The sequence below is a fragment of the Pholcus phalangioides genome, unplaced genomic scaffold (assembly GCF_987345545.1).
Source record: "Pholcus phalangioides strain wild (caught in Gottingen) unplaced genomic scaffold, Ppha-v1.0 ptg000014l_1, whole genome shotgun sequence".
Lineage (NCBI taxonomy): Eukaryota > Metazoa > Arthropoda > Arachnida > Araneae > Pholcidae > Pholcus > Pholcus phalangioides.
Genome location: NW_028301607.1, coordinates 5629533 through 5644014, shown reverse-complemented (window position 1 = coordinate 5644014; position 14482 = coordinate 5629533). Strand labels below are relative to the sequence as shown.

Below are 14482 nucleotides of genomic sequence, written 5' to 3'. Positions count from 1 at the left end.
GCTAGCTATTCTGAAGACAAATCCGATGATTCCACTTTGATTATGCCAGTACCTACCGCGCGATTCAAAGAACGTATTCACGTCAAAACTTGTGGCCGTGTCTACGACAACACCCTACCCCAATATTTTCCCGACTTTGCCCAGGTGTACGCCCCCCACCCCTCAACCAACACTTATAATAATAATATTATTATCATTATTGTTATCAGACAATACTCCGAATAATAATTATTTGGGTAGGCGGTGTCATGGACACGGCCGGAAGTTTTGACGTGAATACATTCTTTTCGCCTTTAATCGCGTGGTAGGTAGACCTACTGACTTGATGAAATTCGATATGGAAGTTCGAAATTCAAATGTTTCAAATATTATGAACATCAGTGAGGGAACTCAGTATATTAATGAAAGAGTTATCTCAAATCTTATGGAATCTTCTCGCCTTCATTTAAAGATAGGTATTAAACAAATGGAGACATTAAATTGTTTTCTTGCCTTCTAAAACTCCCATCAAGGTCGATTTGAAACTGAAATTATCACAATTTTCGTCGAATGGACTTGCACTTCCCAATGCCGAAAAATTCGATCAAAATATTCATACTTATCGAAAATGTTGTATTGTTGTTGATACAATAATCTAGGACATTCAAACGGTTTTGTCAGATAGAGCAAGTCAAATTACTAACTTTTTACTGAAATTTTAATCGAACTTTAATCGGATTGATTGAGTCGATTAATTCAATTAGAATTTTCAACTACGATTTACAATTGATCAATTTACCGACCCGATTAATCGATTATACGGACCAGTCCTAGCAAAAACGTCAAAAGGTTTCATCAGGTGTCAAACAAGCATGTATGTATTGTCGCATTAGCTGGAATCAATAAGTGAAAAACACACACGATTCAATCTTTTTCTTATAAATTTTGAAAAATGTTTAAAAACTAAATCAAAAAGGTATTTTTTTTAACTTCTGCTCGAAAAAAAAGAAAATGGAACTAAATATAAACCATAGCTAAAAGATAATTTCATATTACTGTATGTAAAATATTTTGTAAACATTAATTAATGGGTAATGGGTGTAACTAATTAAAAAAAAAGCTAAATTTTTGTAATGAGTTACAAACAAATTAGTTATTATCGAATTGTAAACGCGCTAATCAACGGCGTGCAGGGAGGTAATTCGTATTTCGCAGGGAGTGCGGTACGTTGTGGTCGGCTGAAGTTGGTTTCCTGTGGTTCCCAACTTCAAGGCGCGAATGCGAGCCGATCTCCCCGTTAAAAAGTCTCGCCACAGAGAGGCCAACAGGCCTACAACGTTACAAATATTCAATCATTACACTTCACTCACAATTTGAAGTATAGATGGCAGCACTGAAATATCAGACACAACACTGACTGCACGCTCAGACTGTTAGGTGCACACTCACTTTGTTCCAGACTCTGCCACGAAGCTGGGCTGGAAGAGATCTCGGCAACGGGATAAGTCCGGTGGCAGAGACCCTGGCGTTCATTCATTCATTGGGAGTGCGGTACGGAAAAAAAGTTTAAGAAACACTAATAATAATTATGTGAAATAATTATTATAAACCCAGTGGCACTAAATTGCTGCTCGCGAGATGTTTAGGGTGCTCCCTGGAATAGGTTGTAATTGCTATCTCCGGGCAACCCCGTATGGCGAACTATATTTGCCAGGTCGGGGAGTTAGTATCTCTTAAGAACCACTACTCTACACATATTTCTATACCATCCTGAAGGGAAGGAAAAAAGATCTTTGAAAAAGAAAAGCTGATTCTGCGTACTGACAGGAACACGTCTTCCAGAGAAGAAAACTTACAACGTAATCTCTGGGTCAGATATCGCGGAATCGCCGAAATACAAGGCATCAAGTTAGGCGAGATACCTCGTAATTGCCGCCGCTGCAAGGGCAAATTTTCAAAACATTCAACAGCACAATGACGAAATACTGTAATGTAAGAACACATAACTTCCGTGCGAGTAGAAATGTAGAAAAACACATGGACCTTTTGAACAAAAAATATCCCGCAACTCCTTGACATGTTCGAAAAAATAGACAAACACACTAGAAGTCGCCGTAATCACTTTTTGGCGTGATCTGTCGTCAGACTTTCGTGCCGTAATCCATTTGTGCGTGCACCGGGCACACGACGCTTCATATTCATAAATAACTGACGACATTCATAGTGTGCAAGTGTTATGGAAAACATTTGGTAAATTAAAGAACTATCGCGCGAATTAACGCTAATTACTTTTTCAACAACGGATATTAAGGATAGGTTATTATTGATAATATTGGTGGTTGAGTGTGGACCCCCGAAGCTTTCTTCCGTCCCCCTCGACCATTTCGAGAAAATAACTACTCGATATTGGAAGACGATAAAATAAAAATAAATCGATAACTTATTTTTAGAGCCATTGAGAACGCTATAATGCAGTTATGCAGGATGTGCTCTAGTGTCAACCCGTTCTGTCGGATGACTTCTACTTTATTAACATATATAATTAACCAATTATTAATTAGCAAGATTTCGATCATATAGTGGTTGCAAATTGCATTGTTTTCGACATGAAAAAAAAACTAATTACTTAACTCAGTAAGTACAAGCACGGAGAAGCACTTTTAAAGTATATCAACATTTAATTTAGAAATGGCAATTACAGTCATTGAGTTAGTAATTATGTAAGATGTCTCCTACATCCATTTAGAAAATATATTGCAATACCTTCAATGGTTGATTCAAGTTATTAACTTATGCATCTGAGAGACAAGTCAACATGTAACATCTTGACCCCTTACTTAACCGGACATTCAGGTCACAGGAAAAGTGGATAAGTGTACTCACCCCCGGTCCCCGTCTGTGATATCATTGCCGTCCTAAGGTCGCTACATACATACAGCACTATCCCGCGACACTCCACCAGACCCTCAACTCGACACTCCACAATTCCAAACCCGCTTCTCCGACTTTCTCATCCCAACCTCTGGGAAGACTCTAAATTCCCTCTAAGCCCCAAAAACTTCCAACTTCCATATCTCTCCCATCGGGTCTCCTCATTTCACTTCTTTCTCGACTCTTCCCTAGAACTCGGGATTCGCTCCGTAATTTTACTCTTCTTCCCGAGCTAACTTCTAATTTGATGTCTGCAGCCTGAACGCTGCCATTGGACTTCTAATTGACCATTCCCGATGGAAGATCTGTCTTATTCATCGTGTCCTAATAAATTTCAACCTTTCCCAAATAATTTGAATGCTACGTGCACCTGCAGCTTCGTATTAATATAACCACCCACATGCTACCTGCAGATCACAGGTGTTGAAATTGGGGCAATGCGGCTTTGTATTTAGATTTCTTTTCTTATATCAATTTCATAACGAGCGCATCTTTACCATTCATTAATTCTAAAATTTCATTATTCTCGCTCTCCATAACTTTTCCACACGTACGCCTCAAGAATCGAATCTCGCATTCCGTGACAGCTCCTATTCGCGTATTTTAGCAAAACACCTTTCTCTGGTCAGCAAGACCTGGACCTGCCCCCATGTATTGCCAGGTGACAATTACACACCCGTGTAAAAGTCGCACCGGCAGTTGGTCTATGGGTAACCTATACATGACTATTCGATAAATATTTCTAATATTCCCGCTTCTCAATACCCACTCTTTCTTTTCAAGTTGCGTTCAAATTGCATCTTCTTTTCAGTGAAGGTCCCGAATCTATTGACATCCACTATTCGTGTATTTTCCCTCTTACATTCCTATTTCATAGCTTCATACCTTGCCAGATGAATTGTGCTTCATCGGCAGTTAGCTTAAAGTACCCTTATTATTTTCATGCATAATCTTTTATCACTCGTGGCCGCCCTGCTCGTGTCCTTTACAACTATCCAAAGCCAAGCCTCAATTAATAACTGTTACTTTGTCCCTTTTCATAATCTTTCAAAACAAAAAAAAATCCTTGGGCAATTAGTCATTTAAATAAATGAACACTTCAGCTAATTAACTTTTATACTCAAATAATTACGAATAATTATGAGCGGAGCGCGGACCCACTCATACTATTTTTCTCATCAACCGTCCGTCGTGACGATCAAGATGTTGGAATTCCAAAAATCGGGGAAAACTTATGAAAGAACAGCAAAAACTAACGGGCAACTCTCCCTTCCATCATATACGCTGTCCTTTCCCAACTTTTCTACGATTTTTGTATTCGAATATCTCTGCGAATATTGCACTTAAAACTTGATTTTTTTTTTTTTTTTTTTTTTTTTTTTGCATCAGGAGAGACAGGACAGCAGCTTTCTAATTGGAAGTTGGAGCACGGGGGGCGTGTAAAAATTTAGATTTTTTGTATTTTGTGACACTATATTTTCACTCTCAAAACTGGTACATGGTAATTTTTGAACGCCTTTTAAGCATTTTTTGGATTGAAATCGTACCTCTACGATAGACGGCTCATGAGAGAGAGGCCGCATTAGCACTTACAGGATACCCTGTATAAACTACCAGATTTACTGATAAAGCCGCGCATTTCATACATTACGAGGGCTATATCAAGTAGTTTCTGAGGTTTCGGTGCCCAAATACATTCTGGGGGGCACCTCATTTCAGATTTTACCGAGGGGAAAATCGGCATTCAAAAAGGCATGTATTTTTTACACAAATTGTGATTCAAAAATGGTGACGTAAGGAGTAATTTTTTACAGTTACTTTTAGAAAAAAAATTTCATATTTAATTCTCTAAATAATTTTATAACTAATTTCAGACTTGATTTTTTAAAATATTATCAGAATTGATTTTTCGAAATAATGTCATTAATAATTTAAAAACTAATTTTGTAATGTTTTCATAATTTTGTAATGTTTTCATAATTTTGTAATGATTCCATCAGTTCGCAGTGATTTCAAAATCAATTTTGCAACAATTTCGTAAATAATGTTCGAAATATTTTCAGAACTTATGAAAGGGATAATTCCAGAACGTATGAATGAGGTAATTTTAGAAATTATGAAAGATAATTTCAGAACTAATGAGAGTTATTTCAGAATTAAGATTCCAGAATTTTTTAAATTAATTATTGCAGAACTAATATAAATGCATAATTAATCATTCAAGGATTAAAATAATTTAAAACTTAGTGGGATATTAATTTCAGAATCAATGGAAATTCTTAATTTTAGAAAAATTGATTCCAAAAAACTAAAAGAAACTAAAAAAAGGAAAATTAACTAAATTAAAAAAAAATTCCAGAATTAGCAGAAGTAATAGTTTCAGAATTAGAGAAATAAACTACGTGTTTGATAATCGATGAAAATTCATTATTAATGAAATGATATTGTGGCACAGTCACTGGAAATAAATATCAGAACTATTAGTAATTAATTTCAAAATTAATCCTAAAATTTTCTCAGAATTCGTAGAAGAAAGATTTCAGAGAGGAATTGATGAAAATGTTAAATTCTATTGAAACTGTGGTGAAAAATTCAGTAAATACGCAGAAAATAGTTTGTTGCAATGCAACCCCTGCAGCCATCTACAAAAAATAATGAAAAGTATGAAAATAAAAAGGAAATGCGCAAAATATTCTATTGCTCGTTAGTTTTAAAAACAGTAAAATCTGTCTTTAACGGAACCTGTATTAAGCAGAAACCTGTCTTCTACGGTAAAAAATCGTGGTCATGTGATTTCAGGATCAAAATACACATTGAAAAACCTGGATTAAACGGGATTCAACCTATCTAACTCGCAGAAACGAAAATTGTATTCTCTAACGGAAAATTTCACACTTTGAGTGTTTGGCGACCAATAGACCAAAGGATCATGAAAAATTTTGGTCTATTGGCTCCACCGAAATTTTTCACGCAATCTACGCTTGCAAATGGAAGTTCTACATCATCCTCCCTTAGATTAGCAAAAACCGTTTCTGTACTTGATGCTGTGGGTTTTGATAAGCCATATGTAGTAAAGCAGTTCCTTTCTGAAATTCTACCAAATTTTTTGGAGAAGCAGGCTTTTCCCATTACACAGTGTAAGCAGTGTAAGGGTTGAATTTCCAAAGGATATGCAAGACTAACAACATTGTATGCAAGCTGTGATCGCGAGGCTGAGCAGGGGCCGGAATTAATTAGAGAGAGGCAATTTGGAGGGGTTGGGAAATTTTAGGTGGGAACAAAAAAACTTATAAAATCATCGAATTTTACAGTGGTAGGGGACGGAAAAATCACGTTGCTCTTCCTCTCACAAAATTTGTAGTTACGGCCCTGATGCTGAGGATTACATAAACATAGGCGATAATGCACGAACTGAAACTGGCACGAGACAGATATTGTATACCCATACTGAGTTGGCCTCTGACCTTGACGCGCTAAGGGAGGGTTCATTTTCCTAGGAGGGGGGAAAACTCGCTAAAATAACGCAAAAGACGCCAACGGAAAATGCCAACTTGTTCCTTTTCCCTGCGACCTTTTTACCGAAAGAAGATAAATGGTATCGCCAATCATGACGTTTCATGACGTAGCCACAGACCAACTCAGCTTGGGTATACAATACTGACACCTGAATTGAAAATTTTAGAGGAAGTTAAAAAGCACGTAAATATATCGTTATCATAGAAGACAAACAGTATAGGTCGGAATTTTATACAGATGCTGTCAAAGCGTAAGCACTGTATTTAGTGATCAAAAAGACTATTTATTTATATATTATTATTTAATCTATTTTTAAATTATTTACTTTATACGTTCAATTAATTTGTTTTTATTTTATTTCAGTCACACGCGAGATCGTTACATAATTTTACGCATTATATCAATTGAACCTTTGTTAAGTGGAAACCTGCGTCCAATGGGACAAAAATCTAGATTACCTTGCGATTCCGTTGAAGACAGATTTTACTGTATAACTCATATTCAGTACACATTATAATATTGTTCATATTTGCAGGAAAATCAATTTCAATCCGACACCCAATTTTGGTTTTAAAAGACTGTACAAATTGTTTTGGTTATATTCGATAGGTCGCAGCAGAGGATCCATCCGCAACGTTGTTTCATTCAAGTTACGGGTCTTCAACCTTTCAGACACGGCTGGCGGGACGAATCGAGACTTCTCATGAAGTCCGCGAAGCCACCAACTCGTGTAATTTAGTGACATCTTAATACAAGGGGCAGTGAGTCCCGAATCGGACGGGATCCGAAAATTTCTTCCCTGACTTTTCGCCCCGACAAACCAGTCACGACCCAGTCTCTGTTCCCCCGGTACATTTCGCCTACCCAGACCGGAGTGAGTAACCAAGGGTGAGTGACCACATATACGTGTATAAGTGACCAAGAGAGTGTGTACTCCCCCATACCGACTGTGTGACACCACATAAGTGACTTAGTGAGTGTGCGATTGATTAGCTACATGGTGAGTTTGTACCCTACGAAAGGAGGCCTCCAATCTCCCTCCTTGTCTTTCAGAATTTTCTCCGGCACGACCGCTCCCTCCGAGGCAATGAGCTAAAATCATAAGCGACAGAGACCAGTCGTGCTCAGTCTATTCTGTTCTGTTCTGCATGGTGAGTGGATGATCACATAGGTGACTTAGTGAGTGTGCGATTGGTGGCATCGTGAGTGAATGATCACATAAGTGACCAAGTGAGTGACCGTTTGATTAAATGAGTATGAGTGAATCACCTCATGAAGGACTAAATGAGTGACCATAAGGTGAAAGTGTGAGTGACTGTACGATTGTGTGAATGATCATATCAATGATCAAGGGAGTGCCCATATGAATGGTCAAGTTAGTGACCGTGTAAGTGACCACACTCATTTGTTTTCTAATACGGTCAGGACAAACGAAATGACCGGGGTGAAATCTAGGAGGCGAAATGTCCGCGAACCGACTTGAACAGGGACTAAAATAATTGAAGACTTGTTTATTCTGAAATTATTTCTTTCACCAATTTTATTAATTCTGAAATGTTCTTCATTAAGTACTGATTAAATTAATTAATTCTGAGAATAATTTTAATCTGAAATCACTGTAAATTATTTATCTTAATTATTAATCTTTGCAATTCTGAATTTATTTTCTTTCCCAATATATCTTCAAAAATCATTTCTTTCAATGATTATGCAATTACTCTGTTATTGAATGTGTGAAATAATTTCCAACAGAAATTATGAAATTATTTCTCTTATTGTTATAAGTTATAACAATGGAATAAGTTCTGTCATAAGTTATATTTTTCATTGATTCTGAAGCTATTTGTTTCAAAAATTCAGAAATTATTTCTTTCAGTGATGCTGAATTTTCATCAATTCTGAGACAATTATTTTCCGAAATTATTTCTGTCATTAATTCTAGAATTGAACGCTTTTCAATGTTTCCAAACATGTTCTAAAAATGATCGGCGGACCACGACAAAAAAATCCGATTGTCATATATGGCGTTGAAGACCATGCGTTGAAGACCATTGTTTTATGCCATGTGTAACAGCAGAGTGTTATTGTTATTGTTGCATTTTGAATTGCCATCTATGAGAGAAAAAATAAACATTTTTCACATGGCAAGTTCTCTGCCGCAAAACATTAGTTTCACATTCAACTGAATTCTTATTCCACACATCAAAAATTTTGCTTAAAACAAAAAGTATAGCTATTATTAAAAAATATATTATTATGGTTTATGAAAATTTGTAACAGTATTATACTATATATTGTTTATATTTGTATTTTATTATTATTGTTTCTGAAAAATTGTGCTAAGTTCGTCATTGGCCGCTGGGATCGATTGGTTACAACGGTTTTTGCTCTGTAAATAATAGCATTGTTTCGAATCGTCAGTATAATGACGTGTGTGTTTGCGTATCGTTACGCATCTACGGATAGCGGTTGTCTTCAAATTTCTGAAACCTTTTCGCGGGGTTTGTTTTGGTCGTGCTGTCTTGCCCAGGGTAAAAACCTGACCATAGATGTGGCTCGTCAGGTGTAAGTTCTCGACTCTTTCAACTGTGTCATGCCGCTCTGCTGTATCTGTTCCAATCCCATTGACAGGGCCCAAATTTCGGGGCTTCGCGGGCGTGCGGAAAATGCTCACAATGACAAAGGAGAGATCTCTCGAAACCTTTGCGAAAAATTTCTTTCTCTAAATTCGAGCTCAATATGATGAAGGAAATCGTGGTTTCGTTCAGGACTGCGAAGGTATTAGAGAGTTATTGGATGTAATTTCAGTGTATGTCGAGTAGCTGGTAGAGCCATCGAATGCAGAAGTATGCCGTAAACTAGTAATTGAAGCTGTCAGATTTTTCAGTAATTTTGACGGTTATGATTGTGTACATAAACTGGCTGGTGTTGTTTTAAACAAAAGCTGTCGATTTGAAACAGATGGTAAATTGCCAGTAAGAAAAGTATACATAAAGTAAACTGTGTTAAGAAAGGTCAAAATGTTTTGGATGAAAATATAGTGTTTCCTTTATTCCAAATTCAAATAGTAAAACTTGCAGCCAGTTTCTTTTTACTAGAATGAAACGAAATTCGTGTTCCAATGAATTCTGTGTTTATTTTCGTGCAACTTTTTGGCAGTTATCAGTTGGTTGTTTTGTTCTTATGACATTTTATTTTTGTTTTCGGAATCGAAGCTACAGAGTTGTGCACGAGCTGCCTCCTGAACAGAGGTCACTGACACTGAAGCCTCTCGTACCAGGGATCGAATACCAGGTGAAGATAGCTCCAGTCTCTGTCGGTGGCGGACTCTCCAAGAACAGCAGCACTGTGCGATTCCTCTCACCGGACGTTCGTAAGTTTGTGAATATGATTATTATTATTATTCATAAAAGTACTTCTAAAATTCCTAAAGTAATTTAAGAATGAAATTTTCTTAAAATAATAAGATACACCAAAAAAAACTTGAAGGAGCAATTTATGGAATGCACAAATTAGAATGTGTTCTTGTTTTCTCAAACGTTCTCCTTGGACATGTCCATGGTTTACATCAAGTGGATTGAATGTCTCCCATTATGTTAAAATATTTTTTTTCATTCAATTGCAAATGAAATACTAAAAACTCTGCGTCAATCGGTTAATTTGTTCTTTCATAATAAAAGAAAGACATAATTACTTATAGTGTAAAATCATACAAAGTTCTAATATTTGTGATTATAGTGTAAACGTATACGAGAAAAAACACTTTGAGAACGCGATTTTCTCAATTACTGCCCCAAAAAATTCTGAAATTTGGCAGAAATCTTTATTCGACAGTAAAACAAACCTCGAACTTAGATAGATACCTGACCAATTGTTAAAATTTTTAAACTTTTGAAAAAAAATATAGAGATTCAACATTTTTTTTAAATACACTTTCCATTAGTCAATTGCTAAATCCGAGATCCATTTCATTAACACATGTAAAATAGATTTCTGCAAAATTTCAGAATTTTTGGGGCAGTACAGTTGACGCTCGTTATAACGACCCTGCGTTATAGCGACCATTCCGTTATAACGGCCGGTAAGATAAGCCCGAAATGTTTTCGTAGAACGACTATCATACATGTTTTGCTTTCGATATAGTAGCCTTCCCTATATAACATCCGACGAAGGGGGTCGTTATATCGAGCGTTAAGTACAGTTTCGTTTTTTTTTTATCTTACGGATGAGCTCAAAAGCTGCAATCTCGTGTTCAAAGTGAATACGTTTACATTATAATTCATTAATTATTTTATTATGTAAGAAAACGATTAACCGATTGTGACACGAAATATTTAATACTTTATTTGCAATTGAATGAAATATTATACATTTTAGGCTCATTTTAAACCACTGATATGACGAAAATCTTCGAAGAAGACTAGAATATTACTTTCAGGTTCCACGTGAACACTTGAGCATTTCATAAACAACTCTAACAAGTTTATGCGATTTTATAAAATGCATTAAAAAAAAGGTGTATATTTAATTGCACTTTTCATAATACATTCAGATAATGAAAGTTGGAGTGGAGCCAACGGGGTGGAGCATGTGCTGGAAGAGGAGGCCTCCATACCTCCACACTTCACCGTGAGAGAAGAGGAAGTGGTCATCGTGGTCATGGTCCTCGCAGTTTGGGTGTTCGTCATCGTGCTGTTCTTCAACAAATGGGGCAAGATCAGGATGCTGGAACCTTACCAACCGCAGTACCAATCGCACAATGTTATCCCGAAACCCTCGCGGATACCGTTGACGGATAGTCTGGGACCGATGGAACGATTCAACGCAGAGTTCGGCTCTCAGCCGACTTATTCGGTACACAAGCTGAGACCGAGACAGAATTCGGTCTTCGTCGGAAGCCCGTTCAGGAGCAGAAGCGGTTCGGCGCTGTTCGAACCCAGGATGCCCAGGAAGGTGAAAAGCGCCGAAGACATCAAGTCACTTGTGGTCCAGGTCTCAAACAACAGGAATATGCACCAGTCTACAGCACTCTGACACTCTTCGGATGGGTGCGTGCGTTTGTGTGTGAGTGTCATCATCATCACGATGAATTGCCTTTTTACTGTTCTGCATGTCTCTACATCTCTCGCACGCACATGGGTTTTCCGAAACATTGATGTTCAATTCCCGCTTGACATGAAACATCCAACATAAAACCTGCGCCAGCAATGGATTTACTGTCTTCTGCCTCGAAACCAGTGCTTCATAATTAGTCGTGCCTTGCACATGGGGGGAAAAATTAATGTTAAATTATCGTTGAAGTCAACTCCTCACCATGTGTTGAAAAACTGTGTTAACATAGTTGTCATTCACCGGCATCGGTGATGAAAGTAGCGTTTTATAAGGGAAGGCAGAGATATTAACGTCAGCCACTGACACCTCCTCAAACTGGATTTCATTGCGTCTATTTTTAACTGGAACTCAACATGAAAATTCCCACTCAAACTCAGTGCATTCAAAGTTTGTTACATTATATTACATTATCCTTCAATTTTTCAACATGACACTATGGAACTCCCAAAATAATGACTGACTAATATACATGTATTTCTTTCATGTTACACTGTAAATACCTGTTTATGTGTGTCTGATAATAATTTGAATGACATTTACTGCGTGTCGAAAGGTTATCGTTATCTCCCATGTTATATCGCAACTCAGAAGTGTTCAAAACAGTGATTATATAAAAGTAAAAAGACATTTTAAGTGAAATTGTACTGGTAGAAAAAATCGAGTAATTTTAATATAATATGTAAAAAAATTGAGATATTTTAATTGAAAATTGAGTCTTGGAAAAATTTATAGCAATTTACACATATCAGAAAAATCATTAACTTAATCATTAGTTCATATATTAACCATATCTTATGATGTGTCGATGAAACCTTGTCTAAGGACAGTAGTTCCATTACTTTGATGGCAATGCGTGCGACAGAACAAATCTGTCGATTCAATACTGAATTCGAGTCTAGTTGAACCTCATCGCTTTTGTATAAATAGCCCCGGCCTTCGATTAGTCACGACGGGAAGTCCTCGTTACATCGATTTATATACAGGGTGTCCCGTAAGTTGTAATGCGGTCTTTATCTCATCAACCGGCCGTAGTAGAATTAAGACTACAATCTAAAAAAATTCCCAAAAGGTTTACCCTGTACCGGATTTGAGAGTGAAAATACAGTGTGAAACAAAAATTATCATTACTAGCATTAAAGAATTTACGCTAATTACTTTTAACAACGGATATTGAGGATGGGATATTATTGATAATATTGGTGGTAAAGTGTGGGCCCCGGAGCTTCCTGCAATCCCCCGTTCCCCCGAGCATTTCAATAAAATAACTACAGCCGAATACAGTTACAGCAAACTCCAAGAGACCGGAGAAATCACTTCGTTGTAACGAAATTTCGTTATAAAGGAATTCCAAGTTTTTGCATCGTTCTTATGTAAACATATTTTGAGGGTTAGAAAAGTGTTCGTTAAAACGCGATTTTCGCTGTAACGGTATTCGACTGTATTTGATATTGGGAGACGATGTAATAAAAAATAAATCAATAACTTAGTTTTAGAGCCATTGAGAACGCTATAACGCGGTTGTACAGGGTGTCCTGTAAGTGCTCTAGCACGGCCTTTTCTCTCATCAACCGCCCGTCGTCGTAGAGGTATTGTTTCAATTTAAAAAAATGCTCAGAAGGCGTTCAAAAATTGCTCTGTACCAGATTTCAGAGTGAAAATACAGCGCGTTACAAAATAAAATTAAAATCTAAATTTTTATACGTTCCCCCCGTCCTCTGACTTCCAATTAGGAAATTGTTGCCCCGTAAGCTCCTGAGACCAACAGAAAGAATTTCACCTTTCTAAGTGCACTATTCTGAGACATTCGAATTGGAAAATCGGAGGAAAGTTATGAAATAGCATGAAATAACAGCAAAAACTAACTTACGAGGACTCTTTTCTCTCATTTATGCTGGCTTTTCCCTAATTTTTGAATTTGGATATCTCAACGAAAATATTTCACGTAGAAAAGTGGAAATTCTTCGGTTTGCCTCGACATAGACAGGGCAACAACTTTCTAATTTATAGTTACAGAATAGAGAAACCATATAAAAAAATGAAGTATTTCTTATTTTGTTACACTCTGTATTTTGGCTCTCAAAACTGACACAGGGTAATTTTTTGAACAATTTTCTAACTGAAACTATACCTCTACGAAGGACAATTGATGAGGTAAAGGCCGTGTTAGAGCTCTTACAGGACACCCTGTATAGCTCCGGCCTTCGATCAGTCACGATGCGAAATCCTCATTTTGCATCGATGTATATATATATAGCTTTCTTCAAAATTATTGAATACTTACCCCCAACATGTTCTTGTAGTTTATTTTATTAACTACAGTTGCCATTAACTGTTACAGGCTGCACCAAATTGTTTGTAGTGCGTATATTTCTGCAACCGTTAGACTTGCGAAACAATTTCAACTACGAAATGTTTTCAGAAATAATTTACAATCGCTGAAAATCTCGGAATTTGTTTGAGGGGTCGCGTGCATTTAAAGAAATAAAATAAAGGGATTAGCATTTTGCACAGTGTCCGTGTGTGACAAAGATTCCAATTATTGAAATACAGTTGCCGCTGTTAGAAACCATTTACAAAACAAAAAATCGTATTCTTATTTCAATATTTATGGAGATATCAACTGCATGAAATTACTAGATTGTTTTGGGAATCGATGTTAAAAAATCTCGGTTTTAGTGTACACGAGCTCCAAGGGGAAGATTGCGTGATTCGTTGCGTTTGTAGTTTAGTGGTCAAGGCCGTTCACCAGGAAAGTGAAAGGGCATGGGTTCGATTCTCTCCTCGCATAGGCAGTTGAATTTTCTCTTCCCGAAAATTCATCATCTTTGTAATTATCAGCCAGTTGTTACAAAACCTTCGAATTGATCACCGTGTTGTAGAAAATTCTTATTGGCTCGGAAGCTGTAATTTTTAGGGACTGCACACAGATATAACGAACTCAAAT

General features: G+C 36.8%; 1 protein-coding gene across 1 annotated transcript in view; it reads left to right on the top strand.

Annotated features, from left to right (window-relative positions):
• LOC149078028 (uncharacterized) overlaps positions 1-12840 on the top strand; it is a 143962-nt gene extending 131122 nt beyond the window's left edge. Inside the window, exons 3-4 of the mRNA XM_089242089.1 lie at positions 9642-9799; positions 10979-12840. Of these exons, the coding sequence (XP_089098215.1) occupies positions 9642-9799; positions 10979-11460 (640 nt within the window). The 3' untranslated portion in view covers positions 11461-12840. The remainder of the gene's footprint in view (positions 1-9641; positions 9800-10978) is intronic.
• Positions 12841-14482: the final 1642 nt, after the last annotated feature.